The following is a 13,774-nucleotide window of genomic DNA, read 5'->3' as shown; positions in this document are numbered from 1 at the left end:
ACAACAAAGCCAGACAAACTCCTAGCAAAAGAGTTTTATTGCTTCCCAGCTGAGAAAGAACACACACGACACATAATTATTACTTTCAACATTTCAGAGAAAAACCAAGTTAAGCAGCAAGGCAGGAATCCGGCTGGCGGAGCAGGACGAACACGACGGACGCTACAGCAAGCGGACCGTCCTGCCCGTGACGGTCAGGAAGTCGTCGTCTGCCAGCGCCCGCAGGGCCTCGTCGAACAGGTCCTTCGTTATCGCCTGCAACCATTCACACAAAGAACGCTGAGGAACAGCGACAGCACACAAAACCACGGTTCCAAAGGTCAGGGGTCATAAGTTGAACCCCACTTACTACCATCGTGTCCCTGTAACTACCGACTGTACGTCGCTCTGGATAAGTAAACGTTAGTAGAATCGTACCGTCTCGGACTGTCCCCGCAGATCGTCAAACAGCTGCTGGTACTTCATGGCCGGCGTCTTCCCCTTGGTTTGGATGAGCTTCTTCAGGGCCTGGGCCACCTCCTCCTTCCTCTTCCTGGCCGTGGCGCTCATTCCTGCACGGAGGGGGAGGACACGGCGTCACCACCGCCGCCCGCTCGCTCGCTCGCTCGGGAAGGGGCGTGTCTAGTAAAGACGGGCGGAGCCGGTACCTGTGGTGAGGATGGAGATGTCCACGAATCCCGTCCGGGGGTCCGTGGCCGACTGCTTCAGCGCCTCCCTGTGCAGCCGCTTGGCCTCCTCCACGTCGATGGACTCCACCTTCTCCGAGAAGCGGACCTTGGCGTGGGCCTCGGCCAGGCGGATGAGCGACTCCAGCTGACGGGGGTAGGCCGACACCATGCCCCGCCCACTGCCGATCTTCCTCATGTCCACGTAGGCCTGGAATTGAACATGTGGCGACGATGGCAGCATGCCGGTTATAGTCCAATCTTTTAGTCAAGTTGTCGTGAATAATTTTACAGTCAGAATCATCCATTAATAATTAATACAAGTACAGAGTAGAACTGACAGTCAAACCCATTTTCATAATTTAAACAAGTTCCTCTTATTAATACATTTATTAATACACTTATTTATTCCAGCGGCCGCATTCCTCCCCGCGTTTTTCGTGCTTCCCACAACCCTGGTCCTGGAGGAACATCTGCCAGGAACCCACAGATTCACCATCTACCCCACTCATTACTAGCCCATTAACCCCTGAGCCTAATTCATGTAGGGCTGGGCGGAGACGGTTCGGCAGACGGTCCTGCAGGACCAGGGTTGGGAGTCTGTGCAGCCAGGTGGGAGACACAGGAAACAGAAACGGTGACGCAATCAAACCATTAAACGAGAGGAAATAAAACATTTTCATTTTTTAGTATCATTTTCATCTTCTAAACCATATTTTCTGTTCAAAATAGCCAGAGTTGAGAGGCAGCGCAGCTCCAGCCACCAGGTGGCAGTGTTGCGCCAACATGAACCATCTGGATTTGAGGTCATGACCCCCCAATTCCAGGACTGGTTTTGGATCCGCCGTTCCAGTTTAGACTGTAAATCTTGGCGTTTTAATGACATTAATTAGCCGGTATTAAAAGCGCCACCCCTGCTATATACGAGTAGCCGGTACGGTGTGGACGGCGGCGCGGCGTACCTCGATCAGCGCCTGGCTGGCCTCCTCGCTCAGCCGCGGGGAGATGTAGGTGCGGGCGTAGGCGATGTAGTCCTTCAGCACGGCCATGTCCAGGTACTCCTCCTCGATCTGCTCCTCGCTCTGGTAGTACAGCGCCACCAGGTGGTGGGCGAGCCGCCGGTCGTACGCCTCGTCTTGCGGGTCCAGCATGAGGAAGATCAGGTCGAATCTGGGCGCGCGAGACGGGCGTGAGGAAACAAAAACAACGGCGGGAAAAACCGGCGCCGGGGGCCAGGGCCCCGCCCCACCTGGACAGCAGCGTGTGCGGCAGCTGGATGTTCTCGATCGTCGTCTTCTTCGGGTTCCACTGAGACTCCACCGGGTTCGCTGCCGCCAGGATGGACGTCCGAGCGTTGAGCTGACAGATGATTCCAGCCTGGAGGACCCACAAAACGTCCATAAAAACCAGCGAATCTGGGAAGTAACACAATAAAACAAGACGGGGCGGCGGTGGCCTGACGGTCGAGGAAGCGGCCCCGTAATCAGAAGGTCGCCGGTTCACTGAGCACCGTCCCCACACACTGCTCCCCGGGCGCCTGTCATGGCCGCCCACGGTTAAACACAGAGGACACGTTTCACTGTCACCGTGTGCTGCGCATCACAATCACTTCACTTTTAGAATGGAATAAAACAATCATTCCAAGAAGAACATTGTTCTCTTGGGTGGTAGTGGCCTAGTGGGTAACACACTCGCCTATGAACCAGAAGACCCGGGTTCAAACCCCACTTACTACCATCATGTCCCTGAGCAGGACACTTAACCCTGAGTGTCTCCAGGGGGGACTGTCCCTTAAACTACTGGTAGTAAGTCCCTCTGGATAAGGGCGTCTGGTAAATGCTGTAAATGTAAAATGTTCTCTTTCTATAATAAAATCCAAAAGCGGGACATAACGACCTGCTGAAAACCAGGAAGATGGAATCGTGATCGGCCCGATATCGCCATTCTCGCCAATTCCGATCGACTAATATCACGTGTATAACTGTATATTGCCATATATACTGCGCTGTGACTAGCAGAGCACGAGAGCGTGTCTAAGTGGGCGTGGCTTTATCTGATTGGTAGTAGCCTAGTGGGTAACACACTCGCCTATGAACCAGAAGACCCAGGTTCGAATCCCACTTACTACCATTGTGTCCCTGAGCAAGACACTTAACCCTGAGTTGCTCCAGGGGGACTGTCCCTATAACTACTGACTGTGAGTGGAGGGAGTGGAGGCAAAACCGCGTTTATTAGAACGGTGATTTCGAGCAATCGCCCCGCCCCTGGCTCCGCCCCTGGCCGCACCTTGGCGATGGACAGCGTCTGCTGCTCCATGACCTCGTGCAGGACGGAGCGGGTGCCGTCGCTCATCTTGTCGAACTCGTCGATGCAGCAGATGCCGTTGTCGCTCAGCACCAGCGCGCCGGTCTGCAGCACCAGCTGGCGCGTCTCCGGGTCCTTGGTGACGTAGGCGGTCAGGCCCACGGCGCTGGAGCCCTTCCCCGACGTGTACTGGCCGCGCGGCACCAGGTTGAAGACGTACTGCAGCAGCTGCGACTTGCTGGTGCCGGGGTCGCCGCACAGCAGGATGTTGACCTCGGCGCGGAAGTTGCCGCGCCCCGTCTGGCTGAAGTCCTTGCGCGTGCCGCCGAACAGCTGCAGCAGGATGCCCTGGCGGGGGAGGAGGCGCGGTGAGCCGGGGGGCGGGGGTTCGGCGGGAGAGGGCGGGGTCGCGGGGTCACGCACCTTCTTAATGTCCTCGTGCTCGTAGATGCTGGGCGCCAGCGCCGACGCCAGCCGCTCGTACACGTCGGGCTTGGCCGCCAGCTCGCGCAGCGTCCGCACGCGCTCCTCGGTGAACAGCTTCTGCTCCGCCTCCTCGTCCAGGCGGTGGAGGCGGCGCTCGTCCGTCTTGCGGAAGTGGATGGCGTCGATGTGGGTTTTATACACGGACTTCACCTGGCTCTGCCGGGGGTTGACGCGCATGGGCGCGGCCCTGTAGATCCCTGCAGAAACCACGCCCACTTATCACATCACATGCTTCAAATATTACAGTGGCAGTGGTGGCCTAGCGGTTAAGGAAGCGGCCCTGTAATCAGAAGGTTGCTGGTTCGAATCCCGATCCGCCAAGGTGCCACTGAGGTGCCACCGAGCAAAGCACCGTCCCCACACACTGCTCCCCGGGCGCCGGTCATGGTGCCCACTGCTCACTCAGGGTGATGGGTTAAATGCAGAGGACACATTTCAATGTGTGCACCGTGTGCTGTGCTGCCGTGTATCAAGTGTGACAATCACTTCACTTTTACATCATCGTAACCAGCGAGAACCCCACATTTAATCCAAATATATGAACTGGCAGGTCAGGGTGTTGAAACGAAGGTCGTAACCATGACGACCCTGCCCGGATACGCCGCTGGGCGGTTTTCTAGTGTAAGATGGGACACTCTGCAGGACCACCATGTAACTACTGACTAAGTCGCTCTGGATACGGGCGTCTGGTAAATGCGGTAAATGGTCTTGGGAGCTGAGGGGAATCTTCCCATCAGCCCCTGAGTCTTTTCTATTTACCTCATTTTTATTTGGGGTTTTTCCGTAACTTTGGTACCGTATTTACATCCAATATTTACATGTAACTGCAATAATAATCTACTGGGGTTAATACATTACAAACTGTTCATCCTTTTAACCTCCACTGTGCCACGCCTCTTTCTGCCAGGTGACATTGGGTTAAAACCGCGGTATTAAAGCCGCTTTGTGTGGAGTTTTTCTCCGGTTTTACGGTTAAAAAGCAGCGCCAGAAACGGACACCACGCCCCTGCTCACCGGTGATGTTGACTCGGTCTCCTGGCTGCACCTTGTCCACCAGGTCATTGTGGGCGTAAACCACCGTGGTGTGAGGCGTCTGGCCGGCCGGCATGTCCTCCGGGGACTCCTGGACCTTGATCTGGCAACAGAGAGCAAACGGGCCTGTAAGGGACCGGAAGCGCGGCGGAGCGGCGCAACTACGGCACGCACCATCTGCTTGTCGGAGAAGGCGGAGCGGTTGTGCACCAGCGCCAGGCTGTGGGTGGTGTTGCAGTTGCGGCAGACGGCCGGCTCGGCGATGCGGCCGCGGTCCACCTCCACCCGGGCGCTGAAGGCGCAGACCTGGCAGCGGAAGAAGGCCTCCTGCATCTCCGGGATCAGCTGCGAGGTGCGGATCACCATGCCGCTGATGGTGATCAGCTGATCGATGTCTGAGGGGCGGAGCAACGGTCCGTTATTACCCATCAGGCAGAACACTAGGGTGTAGGGTGGTAGTAGCCTAGTGGGTAACACACTCGCCTACGAACCAAAAGACCCAGGTTCAAATCCCACTTACTACCATCGTGTCCCTGAGCAGGACACTTAACCCTGCGTGTCTCCAGGGGGGGGACTGTCCCTGTAACTACTGACTGTAAGTCGCTCTGGATAAGGGCGTCTGGTAAATGCTGTAAATGTAAATGTAATACTGAAACGAACCTTCAGGACGCGACTGAAACGAGACGCAGCGAATATGCTGGACGGTAAATTTAATTTAAAGTAATATTGTTGAATAAAAACGAGACTAAATGTGGTTCACAAAACAAGAGCTGGACAAAAAGGGACTAAAAGCGAGACGTTATTTCTCGTAGTTTAACAGCGTTTGTTTCCTCTCCTTATCCAGAGAGACTTACAGTCAGTAGTTACAGGGACAGTCCCCCCCCTGGAGACACTCAGGGTTAAGTGTCCTGCTCAGGGACACGATGGTAGTGAGTGGGGTTTGAACCTGGGTCTCCTGGTTCACAGGCGAGTGTGTTACCCGCCAGGCTACTAACACCCTAGTATTCTTGACTCTATAAGGTAACAATAAAAAGTTTTAATTCTGAAGTGGGTTTTGTCTCTTGTACTGGGTGCTGGGACAAGGACAGTAATAAACGTGAGTGTAGGGCTGCTGGACGTCACCCTCGGGGTTGAGGCTGCGCATGTTCCGGGTCTTCAGGGCGTTGTACGGTCGAACCTGGATCTGGTGCTCCAGCGCCGAGTCGGGGAAGCGCTCGAAGTAAAGCTCGTTGGCGGCCATGTCAAACGTGGGGATGACTTCCTGTCGGCAGAGGGGAGGAAGAGTCTTCGTCACCCGACCCGTCCCTATAAAACCAGCTTCGCCGGGCGAAACCCGGGGGAGTTAAACCGACCGGAGCGCTTCTACCACCGCCACTTTCCGCCTTTTGGTGCAGAACGTGACAAGACGAAATTAATTTATATTCTTCCTCGTCTATTCATTTCATCACGTCTCTAAGCCCCGTTACCTCGGAGATTTGGGGGGTTCTGGTTCAGCCCAGATTGAAAATATGTTGACCCGGTTCCTCGTCTTGCAATTCATTAACAATTTCAATCGAATAATCTCCGTTTAAACAGTTCTGCGGTTAATAATCCTTTGTTGCTATGGAGAGACGTGAAAATCTCCCCATCCAGATTCGAGCGGTTTCTGGCGTCTCGCGTGGGGACATTTAGCCGATTCGGAATTGGACGAGACACCTGAAGCGGCCAGAAATGTAAATGTACGTACCGCTGGCTCCTGCGTTCCGGTGCGGTACACGTGACGAGCAGCGCGCGGCGGGGGCGGGGCTTACCTGCGCGGCGGGGGCGGGGCTTACCTGCGGGTAGCTGACCAGCTGGCGGTACAGGTCACCGTCGAACGCCTGGACGTGGCCGCAGTTCACGTTCAGCACCGGCTCGCCGACCACGCTGATCTGCGGACAGGAGGCGCGTCAGCGCGGTTCTACAGCGCCGCGAGGAACCGCTACTCGCCGCCACACGCCGCCTACCTCCTCCAGCTTCTGCACGTACAGCGGCTCGTTCAGGTCCAGCCCGGCGTTCTCGTCTTCTCGGGACGTCGGGTCGACGAAGCGCTGCAGGAAACGCTGCGGACGCCAGCCAACAAACAGCCTTTACCGTCGGAACGTCCGCTTTACGGTTCTAGACGGGTTCTCAGAACGCGGCGATTTGATTGGTTCCTCGTTTATCAGACGCCCTCTTATCCAGAGCGACTTGCAGCGCGCCTCCACGTCACCTGTTCCGCTTCACGCGGTTCTAGTTGTTCTGCCACAAGTTCATCTAAATCTTCTCTAAAGAGGAAGGTGTTGAGCTGCCGTGTGAAGGTGCTCAGTGACTGAGCTGGAAGTTCATTCCACCACCGAGGGGCCAAGACGGAGAAGAGTCTAGATGAGCGTCTTCCTTTTACCTTCAGAGATGGAGGGACCAGGCGAGCAGTACTGGAGGCTCGGAGTATACCAGGTGCAGTGCGAGGTGTAATAAGGGCTGTGAGGTAGGATGGTGCTACTCCATGTTTGGCTTTGTAGGCCAGCATCAGTATTTAGAACCTGATGCGTGCAGCTACTGGGAGCCAGTGAAGGGAACGTAGCAGAGGGGCGGTGTGGGAGAACCGGGGGCAGTGGTGGCGTAATCAGAAGGTTGCCGGTTCGAATCCCGACCCGCCAAGGTACCACCATCCCCACACACTGCTCCCCGGGCGCCTGTCATGGCTGCCCACTGCTCACTCAGGGTGATGGGTTAAATGCAGAGGACAAATTTCACTGTGTGCACCGTGTGCTGTGCTGCTGTGTATCACATGTGACAATCACTTCACTTTCAACTTAGAAAGGTTGAAGATCATTTTGTAGTAGTTGTAGAGGTGGGATGGAACGTAGAGGTGGACCCGCCAGAAGGGAGTTAGTCCAGGCGTGAGATAACTAAGGACGGAACCAGTAGTTGGGTCTGATCTTGTAGAGAAGGAATCTACATGAGCGGGAAAGATGATCAGCGGCAGCAGCACCGTTCAGCCTTGTAATAAGGACATTCCTTTATAGGGCACCATTAAGAACTCCCCTGAGTCTCCAGGGGGGGACTGTCCCTGTAACTACTGATTGTAAGTCGCTCTGGATAAGGACGTCTGGTAAATGCTGGAAATGTAAAATATGATTCTGTCTTCTACTGGAGGTCAGAGGTCAACTTGAGTCTTTGATTCGGAGCATCAGGCGTTATGTGGACGCCTGCGAGCTCTACGGCGGGGTCCTCACCTGGAACTTCTCCTTGCAGGTTCCCACGTTGACGTCGGTGCCCCAGATGACCAGCCTCTGTCCCCCCGCCTGGTCACTGGCCACCGCGTTGTCCCCGGAGGCCTGGGTGGAGGAGATGATCAGACCACATCGACAGCTGCCCTGATCCCATCAGTGGTCACGTGACTCACCCCGTCTGAGTGCAGGTCCACCTGAGGGGCCTTCCTGACGGAGCCCAGGTCAGCGCGCTGCCGAGCCGGCGTCCCCCGTGCCCCGCTGCGGGGGGTGCCCTCCACCCTGGAGCTGGGGGTGCCGTACAGCAGAGGGGAGCTGGCGTCCACCTCGCTGAGGAGGACTGCAGAGGAAGAGAAAGGAACGTCACATCCGGGATTATTCCCTTCAGGGTCACGTGACCGGAGGACCGTCACCTGAGCGGCGCGGGCTGGAGAACAGAGACGTGTCCTGCACGGCCGGGCTGCAGGCGTCCATGGCGGGGGAGGTCGGCATGGGCTGCAGGTCACCGATGGACGAGTCGTGTGACCTGGGCCGCTGAGAGGGCGGAGACATCGGGTCCTCGCTGCCAGCTATCAAAACACACGCTCAGCATGTTACCATCTCACTGCTGATGCTGAACTACAGTACAGGACAAACGTCTGGACACCTTCTCATTCAACGTGTCTTCTTTATCTTCATGACCATTTACGTTGGTAGATTCTCACTGAAGGCATCAAAACTATGAATGAACACATGTGGAGTTCTGTACTTAACAAAAAGTGGAGACCTGGCCTCCACAGTCACCGGACCTGAACCCAGTCCAGATGGTTTGGGGTGAGCTGGACCAACAAGTGCTAAACACCTCTGGGAACTCCTTCAAGACTGTTGGAGAACTTATTTCACCTTTTTTTATTAAGTACAGAACTCCACATGTGTTTATTCATAGTTTTGATGCCTTCAGTGAGAATCTACCAACGTAAATGGTCATGAAGATAAAGAAAACACGTTGAATGAGAAGGTGTCCAGACGTTTGGCCTGTACTGTGTAATAATATCACCATCATCCCAGAGGCTCGTACATGTTGGAGGATCTGCAGCCCTTCCCCGCTTGCGGCTCGGCGTGGACGCAGGAGAAGACATCTTGACCACAACACTGACCCTGTAATGAAACAGACACGCAACTTATTTAACGAGGAGGACCCGGATTCGATGCTGGGCTCTGATTGGTCAGCCTCTTCCTGCCCCAACGCCCGAGTGGAGACTAACTGAAGAACCCGGACCCGTTTAACCGAGCAGAAGACGCCGGGAGTAAAACCAGGCCCGACTTACAACAAACATGGCGGGTGTAAATAATTATCACGTATATTTAATAGCTGCATTGCTTTCAGTATCGAGCAGAAAATGCAGATCCAGACGCACATAAAGTCGAAATTAAAAGAACTCGTTTTTATTATTATTAAATATTACGATCATGCTCGGACCGCGGCGTATTACAGTTTATTTAATTACGAAACGGAAATTAAAAGCGGAAACTACGAACCGTATCTGAGAGTAAAAGACCGTCGTAGAATCCGTCTTACCTGGAGCTCCACGGCGACCACGATGAAAGTGGCGCGAAACCCGGCGGCCGACGTCACTTTCCCGCGGCGCGCCCCGCCAATCAGGGACGTCGGAACGCTGCTCTGCCGACGGCGGGGGGGGTGAAAGCTCCGAGCGCGGGAAACGCTCCGTGGACCCCGACACGAGTGGCCGTGGCGACGGGGCCGTGACGTGTGGGAATATTTATTACTTCCTTTTTTATGTGTCGCCTCGTAAATACGCGGACCGAACAGAAACCCCTTCATACCGGAAAACGGACCCACCTTCGCGGTTGGTACCGTCCGTCACATTTCGCGGGAAAAAGGGAAGCGTCGCGATGCTCGACGTCGCCGCGGGGTGGCGCCTGCGCACAGCGGGCTTTGTTTAATTCGTCGTAACTTCGTAATTCACCGGAGACGCGTTTACTCGACAACCGGCCAAAAACTGGAGGTGGCTCCTAGTGGAGGAGACCCTCTCCTCTGAACCAGAAGACCGCAGGGGCTCAGGTTCGAACCCCACTTACTACCATCGAGTCCCTGAGCAAGACACTTAACCCTGAGTGTCTCCGGGGGACTGTCCCTGTAACTACTGACTGGAAGGCGCTCTGGATAAGGACGTCTGGTAAACGCCAGAAGAGAAACTGAGAAAATTACACATTTACGGAATTTACTAGACGTCCTTATCCAGAGTGACTTACAATCAGTAGTTACAGGGACAGTCCCCCCCTGGAGACACTCAGGGTTAAGTGTCCTAGTACGTAGGGTGGTACGTTGCCTATGAACCAGAAGACCCGGGTTCGAATCCCACTTACTACCATTGTGTCCCTGAGCAGGACACTTAACCCTAAGTTGCTCCAGGGGGGGGACTGTCCCTGTAACTACTGATTGTAAGTCGCTCTGGATAAGGGCGTCTGGTAAATGCTGTAAATGTAAAGTGGGGTTTGAACCTGGGTCTTCTGGCTCAGGGGTGACGTGTTACTTGCCAGGTTACTACCACCCACGTTTTTACTTCTCGTTCTCTGTCCCCGTTGCTGCTCATCAGCTGATCAATTCATTTAACTGACAGTAGGAGTTACAGGACGGGACCGTCTCACTGTGTAAACTCTGGATCAGTTTCACAGGACAAACCCCCCGTGCTGGACCGAAACCAACTTCTCACAGGACGAAACCGACTTCACCAGCGGCGGTCATTCAGGTGTGAAGTTGCTGGGTGAGACGACCCAAGGTGGTCAAGACGAGGGACTGAATGTGGACGTGATGTGTAGAGATGTTGGTAGAAGAACTGGGTGTGAAATAATGAACGTAAAGTGTACAGATGGAGGACAGTATTATTCGCAGCTCAGAGTCTCGTCGCTGCAGGTAAACCAGGAGTTCATCAATGTTCCGTAATGTTCAATGGTAAACAGTGCGGTTCACCTTGTCCCCAAAAATATGATGATTTAGGATCAAATTCAGTGCAATAAAATATTTTTAAAAATTGGATATTGAGATCACGGTAAAACACAGGATTTATGTTGCACACTCTCGCACATTTCTTACTCATTTCACTGGTCTTGTTGTCTACATGGTTTTTAGTTAAATGTTTTTCTTGCACTGCCTGTGTCCCCTGTCATGTTAACAGTGTCCCCTGGGTGTAGTTTATGTTGCCAGGTTGTCGGTGTCGCACACGTTCACTTCACGTCAGTACGTAACGTTGTTTAAACGTTACATGCAGCACCAGGTTCCAGGGAAAAGTGGTCTTGTTTCACTATGTACGTCTAACATGTATGTAGCTGCAATGACAATAATGCTCAACTTCAACACACAACTCACTCTCACAAATCACTCAAACTCACAATCTCTCACACATACACACACACACTCTCACAATCTCTTAAACACACTCAAACTCACACACACTCACATTACATTTTACATTTACAGCATTTATCAGACGCCCTTATCCAGAGCGACTTACAATCAGTAGTTACAGGGACAGTCTCCCTGGAGCAATTTAGGGTTAAGTGTCTTGCTCAGGGACACAATGGTAGTAAGTGGGATTTGATCCTGGGTCTTCTGGTTCATAGGCGAGTGTGTTACCCACTAGGCTACTACCACCTCACTCTCAAACACACACACTGAAACACACTCACAATCTCTCAAACACACACAGACACTTTCACAAATCACTCAAACACACTCACTGTCAAACACACACACTGTGGGGGCTGTGGTGGGTGAGTAAGTGGCCCCGAGCCCTCAGGTCCCCTTGATGGATGGATGGATGGTTAAATACAGAGGACACGTTTCACTGTGTGCTGCGCTTCACAATCACTTCACTTTCACTTCCAAACACACACACACACACGCGCGCGCGTTAAGAGCGCGTTGTCGGTGTGACCCGCGACTAGTTCTGTCGCAGGAACTAGTTAGCGGCTGGTTAGTCGTCGCGAGCGCGCGCGGTGGGAGGCGCGCGCACACCCCGCGCTCCTCGAATGGGCGCCGAGCGCGGCCACGTGACCCCGCGGCGGCCTCCACTGGCTGGCGAGAGGGGGCGGCGCCCCCCCCGTGACGTCAGCGGCGGGCGGCTACTTATACGCGCGGCGCGCAACAGGTCGCTCCAGAGCTCGGTTCCCGGGAGCGCGCAGCGGCGTGCGGTCACTCTCAAGTGTCCTTCTCGGTCCCCATCGGTCCCTCGTCCTCCGCGGATCTACTTTTTAAATCCTTTTTTTAATCATCATCTTCATGATCTCTGCCGACAAGCCCGCCGCGTTCATGTGCGACCTGTACAGCCTGGACTCCCACTGCATCTCCTCACCATGCGGCGTCACCTGGGCCATGGAGCCCGCAAACTTCTACGACAGTAAGCTGGGGCTCCCGCCCGGCGAGCTGAAGGCGCCGCGGCCGGACGAGGAGCTGGGCGCGGCGGCCATGTACGACGACGAGAGCGCCATCGACATCAGCTGCTACATCGACTCCATGTCCGCCGTGCCCAACCTGGAGCTGTGCAACGACGAGCTGTTCGCGGACCTGTTCAGCGCCGTCAAGCAGGAGAAGCCCGAGCTGTACCTGGCGCATGCGCAGACGCAGCCGCCGGACTCGGGGGGCTTCGGCCTCCCCATCAAGCAGGAGTCGGACTGGAGCGACAGCGACGCGTCCTCGTCCCTGCCGTCCCAGATCGAGACCTGCGCGCAGACCTCGGTCACCCTCCACACCGGCCAGCCCACCCCGCCCACCAGCCCGGAGCCGCACACGCCGCACACGCAGCCCGGGCCCCGCCGGGCGGCCAGGGAGCGCGGCGCCAAGAAGCCGGTGGACCGCCACAGCCCCGAGTACCGGCAGCGGCGGGAGCGCAACAACATCGCGGTGCGCAAGAGCCGCGACAAGGCGAAGCAGCGCAGCGTCGAGGCGCAGCGGCGCCTGGCGGAGCTGAGCGCGGACAACGCGCGTCTCCGCGACGCGGCGGAGCGGCTGGCGCGAGAGCTGGCGGCGCTGCGCGCGCTGTTCGAGGTGCGCGCCCCCGCGGGCGGCCGGTGACGCGCGTCCCCGGCGCGCGGGGGGCAGAACTGATAACGCATACCTCAGCGGACACGCGCCTGTAGCGATGTACAGAACACACACACACACACACACACACACACACACACACACGGATACCGGACTCGCGATGCTGCCATGTTGATGATGTTTTTAAAAATGTGTTTTCTATTTTAAATTATTCGCAGGAAAGAAACTCCATATATTTGATGTTATGGTACATGTTTTATAATTCCAAACTTCCTATCAATGCCAGAGCATGTTTAAAAAAAACTTTTATATCGTTTGTATATAAAAAAAAAAAAAAAAAGTGTAATAAAAACAAAAGTTTAAGTATGAAATTTGAAGTACGAACTCGTCAATTGGAGCCGGCGGTGGGTGGGCGGGGTTTAGAACACACACACGCACACACACACACACACACACACACACACACACGCAGTGCTGCGTAAATCAGGGTGCAGGTACCGAGACTAGAACAACCCTCCACTCACAGTCAGTAGTTACAGGGACAGTCCCCCCCCTGGGGACACTCGGGGTTAAGTGTCCTGCTCAGGGACACGATGGTAGTAAGTGGGGTTTGATCCTGGTTCTGGTTCAAAGGCGAGTGTGTTACCTGCTAGGCTACGGCCACCCTATTGACCCTCCACTCACAGTCAGTAGTGACAGGGACAGGAGACACTCAGGGTTAATAAGTGAGGTAATAACTCCTGGTTGACAGGCTACTGCCCGCGGACCCACCCAGCCCATATCTACACACCACGACCCCTTAAACACAGCAGGGAGCCTCGCTCGTGTTTTTATTGACGTCTTATTTACACACACCAGATGATTTGTCACTCTGTTGACGGAAACTGAGCGGTCACATGGCCCCGAGTCTGACAACCGGTGACTCGGCAGGAGGAGGGGTCGACCGCGGCGAGTTCCAATCCGAGCTCCTGGAGAATAAACGAGGAGCGAGATCAGTCGTGAGGTGGAAGGTCACA

At 54.9% G+C, this 13,774-nt stretch overlaps 3 protein-coding genes across 4 annotated transcripts in view; 1 reads left to right on the top strand and 2 right to left on the bottom strand.

Annotated features, from left to right (window-relative positions):
* Window positions 1-19: 19 nt before the first annotated feature.
* Window positions 20-13,726, bottom strand: mcm4 (minichromosome maintenance complex component 4). Of its 2 annotated transcripts, none has more exons than XM_028975302.1 (17): window positions 13,614-13,726; window positions 8,775-8,854; window positions 8,131-8,286; window positions 7,894-8,057; window positions 7,724-7,825; window positions 6,473-6,568; window positions 6,302-6,397; window positions 5,610-5,748; window positions 4,662-4,882; window positions 4,470-4,590; window positions 3,393-3,652; window positions 2,952-3,317; window positions 1,915-2,042; window positions 1,628-1,835; window positions 648-876; window positions 418-551; window positions 20-255 (listed from the first exon to the last, which is right to left on the bottom strand). In XM_028975302.1, the coding sequence occupies exons 2-17, from the start codon at window positions 8,833-8,835 to the stop codon at window positions 163-165; spliced, it is 2,574 nt and encodes an 857-aa protein (XP_028831135.1). In that variant the 5' UTR covers window positions 8,836-8,854; window positions 13,614-13,726; the 3' UTR covers window positions 20-162. The 2 variants fall into 2 exon arrangements, with proteins under 2 accessions (XP_028831135.1, XP_028831134.1); XM_028975301.1 differs by lacking the exon at window positions 13,614-13,726 and adding an exon at window positions 9,276-9,822.
* Window positions 11,861-13,129, top strand: cebpd (CCAAT enhancer binding protein delta). Its single transcript, XM_028975380.1, has one exon. The coding sequence runs from the start codon at window positions 11,997-11,999 to the stop codon at window positions 12,786-12,788; it is 792 nt and encodes a 263-aa protein (XP_028831213.1). The 5' UTR covers window positions 11,861-11,996; the 3' UTR covers window positions 12,789-13,129.
* Window positions 13,664-13,774, bottom strand: part of spidr (scaffold protein involved in DNA repair) — a 39,191-nt gene continuing 39,080 nt past the window's right edge. The window contains exon 21 of the mRNA XM_028975297.1: window positions 13,664-13,726. The gene's annotated coding sequence lies outside the window, so the exon portion shown is untranslated. The remainder of the gene's footprint in view (window positions 13,727-13,774) is intronic.

This window comes from Denticeps clupeoides, chromosome 4 (genome assembly GCF_900700375.1).
Source record: "Denticeps clupeoides chromosome 4, fDenClu1.1, whole genome shotgun sequence".
Lineage (NCBI taxonomy): Eukaryota > Metazoa > Chordata > Actinopteri > Clupeiformes > Denticipitidae > Denticeps > Denticeps clupeoides.
Note: the sequence above shows the minus strand (reverse complement) of the source record. Positions and strands in the feature narration are given on the sequence as shown.